The following is a 22,545-nucleotide window of genomic DNA, read 5'->3' as shown; positions in this document are numbered from 1 at the left end:
AGACAGTCCCAAGCCTGTGTAAAGTGTGAGGGGTCACCATTGAAATAAAAATGTAAAAAAAATCTGCTGTTACAAACATTTATTTGTTCTGCAAACAACTAATTAATGTTTTGAATAAAATTTAATGTCAAAGCACCTTTGATATTGTATTACCGTTCTATGGCAAACTTGTAAGTTGAATCTATTGAAAACAAAATGTGAGTAAGACAATCTTTAGACAATTTAATACTTTTAATATTGTCACTTTTATGAAATGAGTATTTATATGTACAATAGTATTATTTCCCGAAAAATATATATTTTGAAGTGTCTAAAAAATTTTGGACACAATCATCGTCCATCCACCCGTGTAGAAAGAGAGAGAAAAAAACGTTAAAGATTATCGGTAATTATTCAGTGATAAACTAAGTAATGTTGACCTTGTTTTCATGATCAATTTACACCCCCTCTAAGAGCTAAAAGAAGTGTGTCAGTATCTTGACATCTGAAGCGGAGATCAAAGCGGTATTTTTGCTCGAGATTGTCATGGCATTACGTCATGTTTTCGCGCCATGTGCATGTATCACTGTCTGATCGTACCGACATCGGTTCTTAAAATTGCTAAGAAATAGAAATCAATAAAAAATTTCTTCTTTAATTTGTTATCAAAAGCGAATGTGCTATATCCCGTATAAAAGGTAAATGTCTCAAACGATAGTTACTATAGTGGATATCCTACCTCTGTGACCTATTTGCCCTCGAGGAATTTACATTATTGTTTGACAAGAAAAACTTTTAAATTGTTGGTCAAAAAATACATGTACAAAGATTCATTTAAAACTTATTAAAACCCGTAGTGACATCACATTGCTTTATTTTAAAATCGCATTTCTACTTACGTTCACGAGGTCACGTAACCTATTCTGCCGCACTAACAGAAATCTGTTTGCCCAAAATCGTCTTACTCCATGTATTGTAATCGCAGTCGCTTTTTCATTATTTAAGATTTTTTTATTCTGTTTTTTGTACTTTCTGGTCAAAAGTCTGAATTTTAAGCCCATAGTATTCATCATTTATTTACTTTTAGAAAGAAATAAGTAACTAAGATCGCGCTGTTTGAATTTTTACAAATGATTATATGAAAATTCGACCGTTTTTATAGAATTTTGCCTACATTTCTGTCGATATCTTATTAAAATCATTATAGAAATCAAAAAGTATTATTTCTCAAGGGGTGTTGAAAACTTGAAGCGAAAATATTAAATAATGAATGCACTACGCACGGTTTTTGTGTACGTGTCGATGTAAATTAGATGTTACAATACTAAGGTCACACGTGCTTGTGGAATGGAAAATTACCGGCATGACGTTTTGATATCTTTACGATTCGCGGGTAAATTCCAGTCAATCCGGGTAGCGACTGAACCATCTCAAAGTTTGTTGACGTTTTGTAGATGTAATTTCTGAATTTTGGTAAAGTAAGGACGTAAAAAAACCACTCGCCCGATCGTCCGAGTACACAGCGAGGTCCACTCGTCCTACTCAGACTTAACTCGCCAGTGCGAGCAGGCGAGTGGAATTTTACACCCTGTTAATGCCGATAAATGTGCCGGCAAAACACAATATTTTGCACGCGTTAAACTCCCTTCCTGTGAAATTACGTCCAGGTGAATACACTAATTTTCTTTTCTTTGGGGCTGTAAATAGCCGACCGGCGGAAAAAATAAAATAAAACTCGGGAAAATGAATTTTAATTTTATTCCACTTTTGCAATATTTAGGACCGGCGCTCCCGTAAAACGAAAAATAAAAAAACTCTGGCCTTAATGAGACATTTCATCATTACTGTTTCTTAATGGCTTTAAGATATTTATATAATCAGTATCAATCCTGTTAGGATGAAAACTTCAAAGAATATGTACTTGTTGATGTTTCCAGAATGTTAAGGTTGGCTTCCCTAGTATGTTTCCTAAATGCAGTAAACTTTTCCCTAGATGTTACTTGTTTGAGTGTCTACTTAATTTAATTAATTATCTGTCTGGTAAATTGTTATATTTGTAGAGACAACATGATTTTATGATGAGATTGGTACAGAAATATATCAGTTTCAAAAAACATGTGAGATTTGAATACCACCCCAACTTTCTTCCCTCTCCCCTGTCGCCCCCACACATATGCACACAACTCCTCAGTAGTGAAATGATGGACACCATCTTTAATACAACTGAAAAATGTTGGAGAAGATACTAAACTTGAACTGAATGCCACTGGGTGCAGTATAATTTCCTATACATAGTTTTAAGTGTCTTGTTTAGATTGTAAATAGTAATTATTACAGTGTCTTGTTGAAATTTGTAAAAACCCATATGCAAATAATTCCTGTACATGATAATTAGAATCATAAATGAACCAAATAACAGGCTACAGTGTATAGTTTGAATGATGAAGATAGTTATATGAATATATACATTTGAATTTGGTTAAAATTGCAACTTTCTGACATTTGATACAATACTATGGATGCAATCCAATTATTTGTACATACAGAAATATTGAAATAGTCACACTTTAGACTAGCAGATATTGCAAAAGACCTTGCCATTCCTTAGACCAGCAACAGTTCATGTCACCCAAGACCAACAGATATTGCAATAGTCTTTGCCATCCTTTAGACAAGCAATAGTTCATGTCACGCAAGACCAACAGATATTGCAAATGCCTTTGCCATCCTTTAGACAAGTAATGGTTCATGTCACCCAAGACCAGCAGATATTGCAAATGTCTTTGCCATCCTTTAGACAAGCAATAGTTCATGTCACCCAAGACCAACAGATATTGCAAATGTCTTTGCCATCCTTTAGACTAGCAATAGTTCATGTCACCCAAGACCAACAGATATTGCAAATGTTTTTGCCATCCTTTAGACAACCAATAGTTTATTTCACCCAAGACCAGAAGATATTGCAATAGTCTTTGCCATCCTTTTGACAACCAATAGTTCATGTCACCTAAGACCAACAGATATTGCAAAAGTCTTTGCCATCCTTTAGACAAACAATAGTTCATGTCACCAAAGACCAACAGATATTGCAAGTGTCTTTGTCTTTGCCGCCCTTTAGACAAACAATAGTTCATGTCACCCAAGACCAACAGATATTGCAAATGTCTTTGCCATCCTTTAGACAAGACCAGCAGATATTGCAAATGTCTTTGCCATCCTTTAGACAAGCAATAGTTCATGTCACCCAAGACCAACAGATATTGCAAATGTCTTTGCCATCCTTTAGACAAGACCAGCAGATATTGCAAATGTCTTTGCCATCCTTTAGACAAGCAGTAGTTCATGTCACCCAAGACGAACAGATATTGCAATTGTCTTTGTCATCCTTTAGACAAGTAATAGTTCATGTCACCCAAGACCAACAGATATTGCAGTAGTCTTTGCCATCCTTTTTACAAAGTTGTGCTGAATTTTCCAAATGTAGTTAGTAAGCGGTGATGAAGAGCATAACCATTTTATCAGCTGAATGATACAGTTTTCTTATTACTACTTTTGTTCAAGTGAGCAAATTATGTTTTGAAATTTTGATCTGCTTAAATTTATTACTACTATAAATGTTTTAAATATACATATGTCCTATGTTCAGCGTAAATATGCTAATTTCTTTTCAGTTACACATGCCATTGCCTTAGTGGTGCATCAAGTCTACTGATGTTCTCTTTTATTCTTATTATACCAGATTTGTTGAGCGCCCTTTTCATATAGAATATATGTTCGCTTTACAATTAAACATGTGACACATCGCAGACATGTAGGAAAATAACAAAACATGACATATGTAATCACTAAACTAAACGATTTGATTAAACGCCAGAAAACAGAAAAGTTTCACCAATAAAGAAAAATTTATATTTAACTTCTCTGTTGTTTTCAGTGTATACTAGGCATATTTTGAAGGTGTTTTTCACATTTTGTGTCAAGTTTGAATACATGAAATGGGAAGAAGAAGAAGATTATGTTTTATATTATAGAACATATAATTATTCATTAATAGTCAGAAATACTTAAAACTAATTTTCATCTCCTATCACTGAATAACAGTTTTGATGAGTTATCCCTTGAAAATTTCTTTAAGCTAGAGAAATATCTCTCATGAAAATGTTAATAAAACCTATATCAAAAGCAGTTATGCATATCTGGTTTAAAGAACACTTAAATATTTTGTCATCTTTTTTTAGAAACAGTTAAAACAAAAACATTAAATCTGTCATATAGTCCAATCTTTTTTTTTTTATCTAACAGTATCTTGGGCAAAAAAATGAATACATCATGCCTGTATAAACAAAGTGACAGGTAAAAATCCCTATGATACTGTAGATATGAGTTACAGTCTCATATATTTTTCACTTTCCGTAGCATCACTGCATGCCTGTCTTTTGATGCCTCTTACAAAGTGTAAGCTATGCAAAAAGAAATTGGTTTGGAGTGTTTAGAAATAGTATGATAAAAAAATTTTCTTGTACATTTTATCCACTTTATGTTGAGAAAATCAATCCACTAAGAAACTTATGTCAGAAGAAAAATTATTTGTACAGCTCATGATAAATTATGTCTGTTATGGTATTATTTGAGCCGTGCCATGAGAAAACCAACATAGTGGGTTTGCGACCAGCATGGATCCAGACCAGCCTGCGCATCCGCGCAGTCTGGCCAGGATCCATGCTGTTCGCTAACAGTTTCTCCAATTCCAATAGGCTTTAAAAGCGAACAGCATGGAGCCTGACCAGACTGCGCGGATGCGCAGGCTGGTCTGGATCCATGCTGGTCGCAAAGCCACTATGTTGGTTTTCTCATGGCACGGCTCATTTTCTTTTCTTGAGTTTTATAGTAAATTATTGTGATACCTGTTTGGCTAAATACATTAGGGGCATGGCAAAAACTGCATGGGCTGTTACTGATTTACTGATCTACACAAGTATGAAATTCTGTGTATTTTGGATGTTGATGTTAATTTATTTTTCAGATTTTTATCAGCTCTTTTAATGTATTTTCAGGTTTGAGAAGAAACAAAAGAAAGATAAATCACAGAGAGGGGTATTAGACATTTTCCCAGAAAATAATGGGAGGATTGCAGGTTTAAAAACAAAGAAACAGATATGATGCAGATTGGTGAATTAACCACATTATGCCTGCAGATACTAAATGTGCTGTTGGAAAACTAGGTGACAGACAACCTTGAAGATAGTAAAGACTTTTCCAGAATTATAAAGATACAGTAAATGTGGAAAATAGAGTCACAAAGATAAATAACTGTAAAGCATATAGCCTCAATGATATGGTAACTGTGGAACACACAGACACAATAGCTGTGGAATACAAAGTCACAAAGACACAATAACTGTGGAAAACATACACATAGACACAATAACTGTGGAATACAAAGTCACAAAGACACAAAAACTGTGGAACACATACACATAGACACAATAACTGTGGAATACAAAGTCACAAAGATATAATAATTGTGGAATAAAGAGTCACAAACATACAAAAACTGTGGAACAAAGTCACAAAGATATACTGTGGAATATAGAGTCATAAAGATATAATAATAGCTGATATCAACTGCCTTTTTCAACATTATCATGGAAATATGATATTTGAAAGAAGAATTAAAGAACAACATACCAACATCACATCTCTAAAACTGTCAATATGTTAGATGTTCTGTAAAACAATTCTCAACAACAGACTTTATTGAAACCTCAGACAACAAAAAGAAAGAAAATTAGTGTGCAATAAGACAGTACTGTAGGGTTTATTTTTGTTAGAAAGACATCATCTTCCCTGTGAGAAACACAGCCCTCCTCCGTTTACTATCTAAATTACAATTACAGCTGTCTGTTGGTCAAAAAACATCATGTAGTATATCATAATTGTAGACAGAAGTGGCAATACTATTGGTGAATATAACAAAGGTTGATTGACTTAACAGCAAGTTCATCTTTTTAGATTATTTGGGGAAAGGAGCTTGTAAAAATGTTGATTTTTAGTTGATTCGTTAAGAGTAAAAATATATAAATCACAGACAATAGGGTAAAAATGCTAAATCAGAGATACATTAATTTGAAATAATTTCCATCTGCATAGTTGCTAACATGAATTCTAAACAGTTGCCATCTGTGAATTTCTTTTAAGTTGCTGATTTTTGCAAAACTGCTGACAAGTTTTTGACATCAGCTGAAAGACTGACATTTACTTTATAGGAGAATGCTGACCTTTTAAAAGAAGTTGCTGATATTGTGGAAGAGCTGACATTAATTTAAAAGAAGTTGCTGATATTGTGGAAGAGCTGACATTAATTTAAAAGAAGTTGCTGATATTGTGGAAAGGCTAATATTATAGGAAATGCTATCTGTATAGTTTCTAGCAATTATTTTGTAAAACTGATGACATTCTTATAATCTGAGTTTCATCAATAGAAATAGAAGAAGAAATGAATACTCGCATTAAAACCAGAAAGTGCTAATGAAAAACATGTTTTGAGTATGATCGTCAAGCATCTACATTAATTCATTAAAAGAACGCGTGTACAAGATTAAAATAAATACCTTGAAATAAACAGTAATAAAGAAAGGGAAAAGTCGAGACTGATTAATTCTCAGAGAAGGTGAATGTTTCATATTTTTTATTTTCCGCATGTCATAAGGAGAGACAAAATCATTGTCACACTTAGAACTATTTTTTCTGCTTTGGGAGAATCCTCCTTGAGTGATTAAAGTCAATCAGAATCGACATTTTCATGCCAAGAATAACAGATTACTTTTTATGCCTTTCTGATGAAAAGATAATACTAGCAAAGGGACTTGTGAGAAAAAGTTGGACAAGCACACTGGTTGTTTAAAATAATTTGTCCTCATGATTTGGGACATTGTCTGAAGGTTAGTTAGAGAAAGAGTAACCACCTTAAATTGGAGATAGTTGTTGTGATTTATGAGGAAATCTCCAAAAATTTGTTATATACAATGCATAGAATACAAATAAGAAAGTAAATGTATATCTGTTGAAAAAATATAACGATGGTTGACATATATTCTGAAGACTTTTTGGATTCGTTGGATATACCAATAAACTTCAATATCACTAATTTTCTCTCGGAAGTTTACAAAGATGAAAACTCTTCAACCGCGAACGGTTCACTTTCTGAAGCAGACAAAGTAAAGTATGAGAAAGCGCTATTGAACTATCATTTGATGGGCATAGCTGGAAGTACAGTATGTTTTGTTGGAATTATTTGCAATGTTTTGTCGGTAATTGTTCTCACTCGACGTGTTATGAACTCGTCAACTTACTCATATTTAGCTGCTCTCGCTGTATGTGACACTCTTGCATTAGTACTTACTGTTAGTATAACTTTACTTAGTGAAGATACAACTGTACCACAGCCGGGAAAAATCAGCTGGGGAAAAACTTCATGGGCGATTTTATTTCCTTATTTACATCCGGCTGCAGTTACATTTCAAGTGACGTCAGTTTGGCTTACCTTAGCTTTTACAGTAGATAGATATATAATGATTTGTCACCCATTTAAAGCAGAGCGCATGTGTAGTGTTGGAAAAGCTCGAAAGGTGATAATAGGCATGTACATTTTTGGAATTCTGTTTAATATTCCTCGATTTTTGGAATACAAAACGGTGAAAGCTGAGCTTCCCTCACTAAATGGAGGTACTGAAACTCGTATGGTGATAGAATACACAGAAATTGGAAGCAGTCAGACATTTATGGATCTTGTTCATTCATATTTATATTTAACATTTGTTTGTGGAATTCCATTTTTCACACTTGCAATACTTAATACGTTTCTAATGCATGCTGTCCATATATCTAAAAAGAATGGACGCTTGATCAATGCGAAGGAAAAGAGAAGAAATGACACAACAATTATGTTGATAGGTGTTATTGTGTTATTTTTAGTATGTCAAGGGCCAGCTTTAATTTCAAGAATGGTTTACGCAATAGATTTTCATAGGGCAACAGGTTCCATGACATTTCATAAGATTAATGAAGTTGGAAATTTTTTAATCATTGTCAATTCCGCCATAAACATTGTGCCATATTATTTTTTCGGAAAACGTTTCCGTCGAGAATTTTGGAGGCTCTTTTGCAAGTGTTTTTTGACAAATCAGGAATTGCAAAAGATAAAACGTAATTATAGTTTCTCAATAGATAACAATCGCAGAAGGATTAGCCAGTGTAGTGCTGCAAGTCAGTATGAAATGAACGGCTTTCAACTGAATAACGATCAAGAAAATAGGAAATTTCACAGGGATAGTGCCTCACCTTTGTTGCTTCATCTGGAAAAAGTCCATCGGGACTCGGTTCAAACAGTGGACACGATTGACGTTAATGACAGACTGTCTCCCAGCTCATTTGAATCACTAAAACGCGAAAGCCCAACTCCGAAACCGAGACTTCGAAAAGAAAGTCCTAATTCGTTGAGGGTTGTGTGGGAAATGGACACAAATAAGAACGAGAAATGTAATGTGATAATAGACACTACAGACACTGAAAACACTCGTGAATTGTGATAATATATATTATTTAACATAATTATATCTTTTTAATGTTGATTAATTAGAATTTATTACAGGAATTTTTTTTTATTTCATTTTTTTTTTACTTCATTTAAACTTTTGTAGGTTTAAATAGATAGAAAAATTCCATTTTATCATCTATTTTATGCTATTATCATAGTGTGTTAAAATCAAACATGGGCTCATTTCAGGCATTATGCAGTAGATAATTGCTAGGTTCTTTAAAAGCAACTTGATTTTGCATTGCATGCTTTTTTCACATGCTGTTCACCTCCATATTAATTTTTTGTTAAAGGAAAACAACTGCTATAAATTCTAAATAAAATTATATTGTCATTTTGTTTTGTGACACAGTTTTTTTATCCCAAGAGATATATGATGTTCATAAGACTCTGTCAACCTATTTGGTAATAATAGATTGAAACCTAGAGTCTATGTTGTGAGGATTGACCTTATGATCTGTAGACAGACACTTTAACCACAAAAAAGGTAAACACAAAAGCAGCACTTAATTAAATTTTGAGCCATGCCTTGAGAAAACCAACATAGTGCATTTGTGACCAGCTGTTCCTTTTCAAAGTCTATTGCAATTAGAGAAACCATTAGCGAACAGCATGGATCCAGACAGACTGCGCAGATGCGCAGTCTGGTCTGGATCCATGCTGGTTGCAAACGCACTATGTGGGTTTTCTCATGGTGTGGCTCAATTCGTTTATCCACTTCAGAGACCAGTCCCAGAATGCAGTCTTTTCATTGGTCAGTTTCAGAACTGAGCACAAAAGTAACCAATCAAATGCTGTTAACCTTTGACACTTATCATTGCAATACGAAACAATGCCAAAATACTGTTTACTCTATTTATTTGAACTTGCCCTGGCGTCTGTGTCGGCGTCGGCGTCACACCTTGGTTGAAGTTTTGCATGCAAGTATATATGGCTATCATTTAAAGGCATATAGCTTTGAAACTTATTTTTTTCTTTTTCTGGGTCAATTACCAACCTCACTAGGTCAGGTCCCATAGCTTTGATGTGTATTTTGGCCAAATTATGCCCCCTTTTGGACTTTAAAAATCCTGGTTCAAGTTTACATGCAAGTTACTATCTCTAAAACTTATGCAAATATTGAATTGTAACTTCACATGTGTCTTAAGGGTTAAAAAACTAGGTAATAACATCAAGTCCCATAACTCTGACATGCATTTTGACCAAATTATGCCCCCTTTTAGACTTAAAAAATCCTGGTTAAAGTTTTACATGCAAGTTACTATCTCCAAAACTAATACAGATATTGAATTGAAACTTCAAATGTGTCTTCGGGGTTATAAAACTAGGTAGTAGCATCAAGTCCCATAACTCTGAGTTATTGTATATATCAGTTTCGGTATTATAGAGATACTAGGCTAAGTTTTAAACTGGCTAAGTTATTTCTTGTGTCTTGAATCATGGAAATACTAGGCTTAAATTATTGACTGTTTTGAATCACGGAGACACTTGACTAAAACATTTTCTCAGTTTGATTCCTGGAGACCTACCTGAAATAATTGACTCTGTTTTGGACCATGAAGACACTAGACTGAAATAATTGACCCAGTTTCAGTTATGGAGGTAAAACACTTGTTCTGAATTTTGCTTACACATTTTTCCCTTGATTACAAGAATAGGAAATACTGCTTCCCGTAAGCCTTAATAAATATGTTATGTAGGCATATTATGCAGCTTGAAAAATACCTAAGAGAGGAATTTACCCACAATGAAAAAAAAGTAGAGCAAGTTGATTACATCTAGGATTTTTGTCCTACATCTTTATGCTCCCAGTGCGGAAGACCTGGAAGGCAGATAATAACTGTACGTCTATCTTTCACACTTTCTTGTGTACTTAATTTTCAGTTTATACCCATTTGAAATGACTTAATCAGCATGAAGTGGACATGCACATATTGCATTGATTTTCATGTCCAATTTTTTTTTTTTCTGGCCCATTTTTGGTCTTTGAAATATTACAACTACATTGTACATCAGAATATTTTATACTCTTACAGTTTCCATCTTATTGACATGACACTTTATATACAACATCAGCAAAATTTTGACATGGGCATAGTTGGGACCTCCATGTCTGGTTATATCTTTTGGAATTATTGCCCTTTATTGAACTGAAATATTACAACTAAATTGGGGCATTGTATACTTAACTCCCTGAACAGTTTCCATATCATTTAATTATGTCTCCCCCACCTCTGGGGGAGACATATTGTTTTTGCCCTGTCTGTCCGTCCGTCCGTCCATACGTCACACTTCATTTTCAGGCAATAACTGGAGAACCATTTGACCTAGAACCTTCAAACTTCATAGGGTTGTAGGGCTGCTGGAGTAGACGACCCCTATTGTTTTTGGGGTCACTCTGTCAAAGGTCAAGGTCACAGGGGCCTGAACATTGAAAACCATTTCCGATCAATAACTAGAGAACCACTTGACCCAGAATGTTGAAACTTCATAGGATGATTGGTCATAAAGAGTAGATGACCCCTATTGATTTTGGGGTCACTCCATCAAAGGTCAAGGTCACAGGGGCCTGAACATTGAAAACCATTTCCGATCAATAACTAGAGAACCACTTGACCCAGAATGTTGAAACTTCATAGGATGATTGATCATGAAAAGTAGATGACCCCTATTGATTTTGAGGTCACTCCGTCAAAGGTCAAGGTCACAGGAGCCTGAACATTGAAAACCATTTCCGATCAATAACTAGAGAACCACTTGATCCAGAATGTTGCAACTTCATAGGATGATTGATCATGAAGAGTAGATGACCCCTATTGATTTTGGGGTGACTCCGTCAAAGGTCAAGGTCACAGTGGCCTGAACATTGAAAACCATTTCCGATCAATAACTAGAGAACCACTTTACCCACGATGTTGAAACTTAATAGGATGATTGATCATGCAGAGTAGATGACCCCTAACGATTTTGGGGTCACTCTGTTAAAGGTCAAGGTCACAGGGGCCCGAACATTGAAAACCATTTCCGGTCAATAACTTGAGAACCACTTGACCCAGAATGATGAAACTTCATAGGATGATTGTTCATGCAGAGTAGATGACCCCTAACGATTTTGGGGTCACTCTGTTAAAGGTCAAGGTCACAGGGGCCCAAACATTGAAAACCATTTCCAGTCAGAAACTTGAGAACCACTTGACCCAGAATGATGAAACTTCATAGGATGATTGGTCATGCAGAGTAGATGACCCCTGACGATTTTAGGGTCACTCTGTTAAAGGTCAAGGTCACAGGGGCCTTAACATGGAAAACCATTTCTAATCAATAACTTGAGAAACTCTCGACCCAGAATGTTGAAACTTCATAGGATTATTGTTCATGCAGAGTAAATGACCCCTATTGTTTTTGGGGTCACTCCTTTAAAGGTCAAGGTCACAGTGGCCTGAACATTGATAACCAGTTCCAATCAATAACTTGAGAACCACTTGACCCAGAATGTTGAAACTTAATAAGATGATTGAACATGCAGAGTAGATGACCCCTATTGATTTTGGGGTCAGTCTATTAAAGGTCAAGGTCACAGTGGCCTGTTCATGTAAAATCATTTTTTGGAAATAACTTGAGAACCACTTGACCTACAATGTTGAAACTTAATAGGATGATTGGACATGCAGAGTAGATGACCCCTATTTATTTTGAGGTCACTTGATCAAAGGTCAAGGTTACAGGAGCCTGAACAGTAACTTGAGAACCACTAGGCCAAGAGTGTTGAAATTTAGCGGGATGACTGGACATGCCAAGTAGATGATCCCTATTGCAGCCAACCATCAGTGTCTCTTTGACTTTCGCTCCTGAACCCTATTGACTTCTTGCCTATAGGACTTTGCATTGGGGGAGACGTGCGCTTTTTTACAAAAGCATTTTCTAGTTGAAACTTGGTATAAAGTGGACATGTGCATATTTTTGGTACCTTGATGATGGTTTTTATTGAGTTACAGCCCTTTATTGCATTTTGAAATTGTCAGCAACATCAGATCATTTTTTACTTAATTACTCCTACAACTTCCATATTACTGAAATTAAGTTTGATATTCATTCCTCCTACAGTTTCCATCCAGCTGAAATGAAGTTTGATATACATCATCAAAATGGAACAGACATGACTTTGTGTATATTTTTGGGACCTTCATGTCCAATTTTATTTCTGGAAATATGGCCCATTTTTGGACTTCGAAATATTACAACTACATCAGAACATTGTGCAATTAATTCTTCCTACAGTTTCCATCCAAATGAAATGAAACTTTATATACATCATCAACATGAAGCAGACATATGTATAATTTTAGGACTTTCATGTCTGATTATTTTCTTCTTTGTAATATTACAGTTACATCTGCACATGGTGTACTCAACTCCTCCAACAGTTTCCATCCAAATTGAAATACATCAGCAACTTGAAGTGGATATGTTTATATTATAGGGATTCATAGGTCTGATTCTTTTTCCGGAGTAATGTTCCTTTTCTTATTTTCAAATATTCCAACTGCATAGTCCTACTTTTTCCAACCATATAATTTAAACTTGATCTGCTGTTTCAACATGAAGTGGACGCTTGCATATTTTTGGGACTTCCATGACTGATTATTTTTTCTGGAGTTACAGCCCTTTGTTAGATTTTGAAGTATTACAACTACATATTTAAGAACATTGTGTACTGAACTACACATACAGTGACCATCCAAGTGAAATGCAATTTCATCATCAACATGCATTCTTGTTTGAAGTATGTCTACACCATGGAAAGCTTTTATTTCCATATGTTGAGAAAATTTTATGGACATGAATTGGTGAACACAGTTTCTAAAGTTTGTCTGGAATTTGGTTCCCATGTTTTGTTAAAGTTGATCAGAAACTTGTGTCATCTGGCTGTTGGTTAAAAAGAAATTTCTTGATTGATTAGCATGACATCAGCATAGTACATAGTGAGCTTAATGATGCATGATTCTCAGATGGAATGTGTGACAGCTGGTGTTTGGTACTTGCATTTCTTTATTTGTTATGGAATTGATCATGTTTTACAATAGTACAGATAAATTTATTTTAACTTGCTCAAGAGACCACTTCGATAAAGAGACCACTTGCACTAAGAGACCTCTTATATGAAGAATAAGTTGAACTTTTGCACTGACCCATGCATCAGAGTTATGGCCCTTAATGTTTGGCATTTTACAATTCTGTGCGGTAAGTGGGGGTAAGTTGGGGGACCGGAGACATACTTTTTTGTGAAAAACAATTAAACAACTGATCAGTTACATTTATATGTGTTCATCGAGTTCTTACTACACACAGGAAGTATTTTTATATGCCTGAAGGGACGTATTGTGTTCACTCATAATTATAACCCCCGTGTCTGTCTGTTAGCAATTTTGTGTCAGCTCTGTAACTCTTGAACCCCTTGAAGAATTTCAAAGAAACTTCACACAAATGTTCACCTCATAGAGACGACATGCAGAGCACATGTTCTGGATGGCTTGCTTCAAGGTCAAGGTCACACTTAGGGTCAAAGGTCATATGACTTTGTTTCGTGTCCGCTCTATAACTCTTAAACTGCTTGAAGGATTTTAAAGAAACTTGGCACAAATGTACACCACATCAAGACAACGTGCAGAGCGCATGTTTCAGATGGCTCGCTTCAAGGTCAAGGTCACACTTAGGGGTCAAAGCTCATACCTGTACTCCTTGAAGGATTTCAGGGAAACTTGACACAAATGTTCACCACATCCAGACAACTTGCAGAGCGCATGTTCTGGATGGCGCGCTTCAAGGTCAAGGTAACACTTAGGGGTCAAATGTCATACCTTTGGGCGTATATTGCTCCACATTGCGGTGCTCTTGTTTAAATTTGATTTTCCTATCCTGTTTGCCCAAGCAAGATAGTGTTTTTTTAGGATATGTTTAAATTGAATTAACATACTTTGCCTAAGGACTAATATGAATATAAGCACTGTTGTATTAAAGTGATCAAAGTTTGCATCGACAAGTACTGGTACATATTTTGCCAAAATTAGTTAGAGATGTAATTCTATAAAATTATTATTACCTTCCTTTGTCTATATCTCGGTTGCACAACCAATATAGAATGAAAATAGATGAATTTCGAAGCTACACATTGTTTTAAAACGTGCTCTTTTTTTTCAGGTTGTTGAAATAGCCCAATATTTGTGCAAAATGTAAAACTGGGAATTATATTGAAATCAAAAGAAATAAACCAGTTTTTAAATAGTTTTGTATTGGAGGGTGGTAATTAAAATTTTGTTTAAAATGTGATAAAGTAGGGATCTATAACTCTATGTAATGGGTCTTTTTGTTTCTTAAATAAATTTCTAACATAATATTTGAAAACTGAAAATGTCATAAAATGTTGTTCAAATGTGATTGACCACTTTTAACATTTTCTACAATGGATAAATAACATGTATTTAGCAGAAAAAATACACATGTCCAGACATAATCCACCCCCAGTTCCCCCAATTCCCCCAAATTATTTGTTACTTTTTTTTCTGAATATCTGCTGTAAGTTAGGAAATTGAAAATCTTTACAGATTTCTAACAAAATGACTTTTTTAACAAAATGTGGGAAGAAAAAAACCCAGTAGTGAAGAATTCATTATAGTTTAGGCAGCAGAAAAAGCATCATTAATTCACAAGTCATGATCTTTGAGTAGCATTAAGGATTGTCCCTGATGTGACATTATTTCATTTCAGGCACGTTCTCATCTCTACCCACTGCAGTGCGAGAAATGTCTAAATGGACATCATTAAATAAAAAAAATGTCCTGCCTTCACGTATGTTTATCAGGTTAAAGACTGATCTTTTATCCTTTTTGTCTGTAGGTGTAGTTATATCTCCCTTGATTATTGTTTTGTCTAATCCGTCTGTCTGTCTGAAAGTCGCAATGACTTGCGAGCGTTGTAAACCATGTAAAATCATAAGGCAATGATACACACCTCAATTCAAATTCCATATGAAATCTGTGTACTCTCCCTTTAGGCTTGGCCTAAAATAGCTCAGAAATTAACCTTTACCCCTGCTAAATTTCTAAAATGGACTAGTCTGTTTATTCAATTTGGGCAGTACCATTTATTAGCTCATCTGATTTTTTTGAGAAAAAAAAGGTGAGTTATTAAAATTATCATCACTTAATTGGCGTCAGCATTGACATTGCCTGGTTAAGTTTTATGTTTAGGTCAACTTTTCTCCTAAGCTATTAAAGCTATTGCTTTAAAACTTCCCCCGTGAAAAAGGATCATGAAATAGTTCATGAATAAATATTCATGAGAGTCAAAATTTATGTTTCATGAAACATAAATTTTGATTCTTATGAATTTTAATTCATGAAGAAGTTCATGAAATTTGAAATTCATGAAACATAAATTTTGATTTTCTTGAATTTTAATTCATGACAAGTTCATGAATATTGAAATTCATGAAACATAAATTTTGATTTTCATGAATAATGAAATTCATAAAACATAAATTTTGATTCTCATGAATATTTATTCATGAATTTTAATTCATGAACATTGAAATTCATGAAACATAAATTTTGATTTTCATGAATTTTTATTCATGAACTATTTTTGAAAAAAAAACACACACAAGAAACAGGTTTCATGAACTTATTCATGAACAGATTCATGAACTAGTCAAGGTCACCTGGTAGGAGTGTAACACTATGAAACCTGAGAGATCTGCATGTGATGGAATTCTTTGAACAATTTCGGTAGAGCTTGATACAAGAAAAATTCCTGTATAAAAGGTTCATTCACATTGTCCTAGTATTTTCAGAGATGTTGTTTAAAAGAAATGGTAGGACGAACAGACAGCGATCCTTACTAGCTCAACCTGGCACCTTGTGCAAGGTAAGCTAAAAGTTAATTTCTGAACTGGTGACTGACCATTTGCAACATTCTAACTAAACACAGAGTCTTAAAGAGTACAATTTACAAAACTAAAGATACAATTTACAAAACTGAAGAATGCTATGGTTCACAACAAAGATTTATTTTCCCTTCATTGGTGTCATTCCACCCTTAACATGTTGAGTAAAAACAGTAAAATAAGTTTGGAGTGGGATTTGGAGCATAATAAGAAGTAAACAATTCCTGTATAAAATACAAAACATTAAGTTAAACAATGTATACTTTACTTTAATATCAAGATTGAAATTCAGCTTTGCTTCAGGGTCGTGAAAACTTGTGACATTTTAAAAGGATTTTATAGTTTTTAAAATGAACGATTTATGGCAACACCATAATTACTTACTTGATATTCAGTATACTCATGTTCCTTTTAAACCATTCTTAACTGTAGTATGATAAATATTTCCTTCTTATTTGCTGCACAAACTTCTCAAAAATTGCTGAATCACATGTGCAAAAAATTTCCCAGCATGCAACAAAATAATGGAAACTGATCATGTGACATTATGAATTTAATGTTCATGAACATTCTGGAACACTTCATGAATTTATTCGTTATTGTAAAAGGTAATAAACCTAAGTTTTATGTTGAATGAATGAACAGTTCAGAAACTCACAATTGGGTTCAAGATCTGGTACTGAACTAGAAAAAGGTTTTGAATTTTAGTACTTTTAATGAACCTGTGTTCATGAACAATTTTGGTTTTTAGTCTTACCAACAGTAACTGTACAGGAACTGGTAAAGTTCTGTAAGTTCTTGAACTTCTGCAGTTTTTGAACCAATGGTCAAGAACCATCATTGTTCTAGAACCACAGTCTAAGAACTGTTATGCTGGTTCTTTAAGTTCTTCAGAAGTTCTTGAATGTTCAAGAACTTAATACTAGTTCTAGAAAATCTTTTACAGGGGAAAACCATAACCCTGTAGTTCCTGAATCACAATTTCAATCATTATCTGAATTTCATTTTCAAGTTCATGAATTTCTTAAATTATTTAATGGATTTTCAAACACCTTAGCCTTGAGTGGGTAAATTTCATGTGAATATTGCCAGTGATCAGTAGCGGACCCATTTTGTTGGAAAAGGTCAAGGTAACAGTGACCTTCAGACTGAACTTTGTTTTCTGCTAGATATCTGGAGAAAAGCTTGGACATGCAGCAGTCAAACTGCAAAAGATGGTTGTATGTGGTCAGTATTTGACACCTATGATGTTAAAAGTCATTAGGTCAAGGGCTAATGTCATATTTACCTTGAAACTGAAAAAGGTTTCCGCTGTACAGCTGGAGAAGGCTGGGCCTGTAGTGTTCAGACTGGATGATTGCCATGATTGCCGGCAGTCAGTAGATTACCAATATTATTTGAGGGTAATAGGTCAAATATCAAGGACACAATGACCTTGATATAGAAAACAGTTTCAGTGCCTGATTGGCTATGGCCAGTAAATGGCTTGTTAGAGGTGTGAGGTCAAAGTCACAGTGACTTGGGGAGAGAAATGTTTTTGGAGAAGGCTTAGGTTTTTGACACTTAATTACCACATTCAAGTTTTCAGTTTAGTTTTCTGAATTCTATAGTCAGTATATTCCTTTTATTACTTATGAATGGCAATTTATTCTTCTTATTTCAATGTCTACATACTAGGAATCTGTCATTTGGTCATAGACCTTAGAAGTCTCTTACTGAATAAAAGAAATTTATGTATGGTAATCCAGTATTTAAGCTATAGTATTAAAAGATCAGTTATCAGAGATCTAAACCACAGAAGTTACAAGGACTTTCCTATATAATTTGTAGCATCTCAATAGTATTTCCTCACAGATTTGTGAGCAGAGAATAGAGTGTGTCATAAGCTATAAATCTTTCAGTTTCATATCTTGTGACAATCCTTTTTCCTCACTGAATGTGGTGTCTTTCAATTACATCTTTAAGTAGTCATAGAGACTCTTTCTTCAGTGTTTATCTGGAAATCATCTCCCACTGGTCCAAGATAGAAGTGATAGTAGGTGTAATAGTAACATGATATAGGAATTGAAGATGTTGATATTTGACAATGTCTATGTGATGGTTCAAAGTCAACAAAGATTTGCAGTATATGGGGACTTTGTTTTGATTCAGATGTCCAATTTCAATGAGCCAGCTCCATATCTTATTAAACCCTGGGAAAAGTCCTACAAAGTGTGACCTTGAATGTCCAAGGTGGCATCTTGAAGAATTAATATCATTCAAATTTTGCCAGTCTGAAACTGAATGAAGTTTGACTGCCTGTGCAATGTTCCTACATGATAACTGTCTCCTTTGTTGTCATTCTTAAATAAATGTTGTTTAAAAACATGTCATAAAGAAGAATTTGTTGCTTTGCAGTTATAATATTTACAGAAAATGAAAATGTTGTCATAAGTTTTTCCTCTCAATAAACTTATACAAAATATTTATGGACTTCTTTTTTTCCCATATAATGTCAGTGTTTATTTTGTTAATTATCTAGATAAGCTTAAAAAACATTAGATTTTTCTGTCCATGTGTGTGTTTTACTTAGATCCTACTTGACATTTAAAGAACAAGAGCAAATCAATTTGTTTTTTATCATGGAAATAATATGTTTTCTTCATTTAAATATTTTTAAAAAATGATGTTCACAAGTTTTAGAATTTTTCAAACTTTGCACTGATCTATACCCTTATTGATCCGTATTGACTTTGGCAATTCGGCAGAAAAACAGACAAAACACATGCGCAACAGCTTAAATACATGTTGGGCTAGCAATTTCGTGCCACAGCTTTGCAAAGAAAACAAGTGAAAAAACTGCAGTCAGTAAGTTAGCTGTTATATAGAGAACGGTATATGGGGTTTCCTACTGACTTTTATATTTTCTTATAAAAATGTTTTGGAATCGGCTAGTGCCTTCACAAAAATATAGAAGAAATTCCTTTGTCTATGGATGATGAGGATATGTTACTGATACAAAGGCCCTATATCGCCACCGGATAATGAAATGGGTACATGTGATTTATAAACATGCGGATCATGAGGATTCTATACAATTGTTTTGCTACATTGTATTTGTATGAGCAAAAAAAAATCGACTAGTTTTAGGGAAAAGTGATTCCATACAGAGAATTTGTTCTCAATTCAAGGACGTTTTTGTTTCAGCTTCGTTTTCAATTCTGGAACTCTCGTTAGCTGCAATGCATTCTATTTCTTTTCCGTGTTTAGTTTTGGTGCGTATGCGAAACTGCCATTACAAGTATATGAAATTATTGTCCGAAGCCTATATAAATTTGTTAACCAGTGGCACGCTGGCGTAGTGGTAAGCTCTCCAACTTTTACGCACGTCACCATGGGTTCGAATTGAGCTCAGACCATCAATTTCAATTCTATGTAATGTAAATATGTCCACATTACCTGTATTTCTTTTTCATGTACAGGTGACAGTCAGTTTAATGAACAAAACACTTGTCCGACTCCTGAAGATTTTAATCGACATTTTGTAGGACGGTTTTGAGGAACTATTATGTGTGAAGAAGAATATTTATGTTGAATAGTAGAATAGATTTTCTTGAAAATGAATGAAAATCATGATATAAAAGCGTGACAATTTTCCTGTCATGAAATAAGAAATGATATGGTAACACGGAGGACATGACACAAAGAATATTTAATGAACAGAAATAAAAAAAATGATCATACTTTTTTGGACTGGCGCAATTCTAGTGGGTCGGGCGGAAGCGGCAAACAAATAAAATTTTAATTTAGGCCTTGTCTGAATAATTTCCCTTTTATTCCAAGATGTTGTTTATTTTCAAGAAGACACAAAAATGAAAGCTACATTATTGGTTGGAGAATGAATTATATTATGCTACCAAGATGTTATTATAGCTCTCTTCAGTACTGTAAACATTGCAAATTAACTTTCACCTGTATGTGTATTTTCATCAGAATTACATCCCTGTAATATAATAAAGGTTTCATCACTTGGTTTCTTAATTTTCTTACTTCAGAATAACTTCCCTTTAGCATGATTAAATATTTTATTTCACAATTGTTCCACTATTTTCCAACCAATTTTGAAATGAAATTGATTTTAATCTTTACAACAAAGTTTTTTTTCTTTTTCGCTGTGTGAAAGCAATTACAAGACAGTCTGAAAACAATTCTTTCTGCGTTAGCCATATGTTGTTATAAGTTGATGCAAGCAAGATTCAGTTTCTGTTGAATGTTGGGAAGGACTTTTAACCTGTAGCCTGCTAAATTCCTAGAATGGACTGGCTTATCATTCAGTTTGGGCAAAGCCATTTATTATTCGAAGGGGTGTTCACTAAATATTTACTGACTGATTAGGGAACAGTCCATGCAGGCTGATCATTGTCTGCACTGGTCGCAAAGGCAGAATCACTTGCCGCCTGCAGGCTTAAGGTTAAAAGTTCTGCAAGGCTTTTAATTTTATGTAAAAACATATAAAGAATGTATCCAAATAGATGTTAATAATAAACATAATCACATATGTCGTAGTCTGGGTTCTTACGCCCTGGGTTGGAGGGTACATAATTATGTGGGTCATCTGCCTGTAAAGGCACGCAAAATGGCACTAAGAATTGCCGTAAGACAAGAAAAGGAAAATGGCGAGTATCACCATGTATCTCTATTTACTGAAGTGTATAATTCCATATTTCCAAGCAAAAGCAATTATACAAATATGACATGAAATAAAAGACAAATGAATAATACAATGAATGAAATCAACAATTACCTGTAAAGGCATGCAAAACGGCAGTAAGAAATTGTTGTAAGACGACAAGAAAAATGGCGAGTATCACCATGTTTCTCTATTTGTTAAAGTGTGCATGCGTGACATAGGAGTGCGGGAAAGTCAAATATGTTTGAGGCCCGTCACCATGGTTAATTTATATGAAAATGATAGATGAATGAATGTATTGGAAATGTATAGGAATATCGGAAATATGGGATGATAAGACAATTAACATAGGCAACACAGAAGGACAATACATAAATTATACAATAGACAGATACGAAAATAAACTGTGACACATAGTTAGAAAATCATCACTTTTGAAATTCCACATGAACTTTAACAGCCCGCCCGCTTAGCTCAGTAGGGAGAGCGTTGGTCTACGGATCACGGGGTCGCGAGTTCGATCCTCGGGCGGGGCGTATGTTCTCCGTGACGATTTGATAAAAGACATTGTGTCTGAAATCATTCGTCCTCCACCTCTGATAATTCATGTGGGGAAGTTGGCAGTTACTTGCGGAGAACAGGTTTGTACTGGTACAGAATCCAGGAACACTGATTAGGTTAACTGCCCGCCATTACATGACTGAAATACTGTTGAAAAACGGCGTTAAACCCAAAACAAACAAACAAACATGAACTTTAACAGTTAGAGCCATAAAGGGAGGTAATGGGTAACAACATATTCAGTAGTATTATTTACTTTGTGAATAAATGTTCAACCTTTGTCAAATGTATGACTAAACAATTATGAGAAATAGGATTTAACAAGAAATAGACAAATTTTATGTTCCAACTAATATATGGCAACAGACATTAATATGAGCTTCTAAGAATGTTGCCATGCATAAATCTTTTACCAATAGGGAGTTCTACATTGCCTGGATGTTGATGTCCACCTGTTTGAAATTGAACATCCACACTTTTTAGCTCACCAGAGCACGATGTGCTCAAGGTGAGCTATTGTGACTGGTCATTGTCCGTCGTCAGTTGTGCGTAGTCTGTCAACATTTGCCTTGTTAACACTCTAGAGACCACAGTTGTAATCAGATCTTTATGAAACTTGGTCAGAACGTTTGTCTTGATGATCTCTATATCAAGTTCAAAACTGGGTCATGTGGGTTCAGAAACTAGGTCAGTAGGCAAGATCAAAGGAAAATCTTGTTAACAATCTAGAGACTACATTTATAACCCTATCTTCATGAAACTTGGTCAGAATGTATATCTTGATGATCTTTAGGCCAG

At 34.6% G+C, this 22,545-nt stretch overlaps 2 protein-coding genes across 6 annotated transcripts in view; both read left to right on the top strand.

Annotated features, from left to right (window-relative positions):
• LOC128547946 (FMRFamide receptor-like) overlaps positions 1-8,909 on the top strand; it is a 174,287-nt gene extending 165,378 nt beyond the window's left edge. For all 5 annotated transcript variants that reach the window (XM_053521895.1, XM_053521896.1, XM_053521898.1 and 2 more), the window contains one exon: positions 5,034-8,909. In XM_053521895.1, coding sequence (XP_053377870.1) covers positions 7,059-8,567 — 1,509 coding nt within the window. In that variant the 5' untranslated portion in view covers positions 5,034-7,058 and the 3' untranslated portion in view covers positions 8,568-8,909. The remainder of the gene's footprint in view (positions 1-5,033) is intronic.
• Positions 1-22,545, top strand: part of LOC128547945 (uncharacterized) — a 322,495-nt gene that overhangs the window by 259,121 nt on the left and 40,829 nt on the right. The gene's annotated exons all lie outside the window — the stretch shown is intronic.

This window comes from Mercenaria mercenaria, chromosome 13, assembly GCF_021730395.1.
Source record: "Mercenaria mercenaria strain notata chromosome 13, MADL_Memer_1, whole genome shotgun sequence".
In the NCBI taxonomy this organism is placed as follows: Eukaryota; Metazoa; Mollusca; class Bivalvia; order Venerida; family Veneridae; genus Mercenaria; species Mercenaria mercenaria.
Note: the sequence above shows the minus strand (reverse complement) of the source record. Positions and strands in the feature narration are given on the sequence as shown.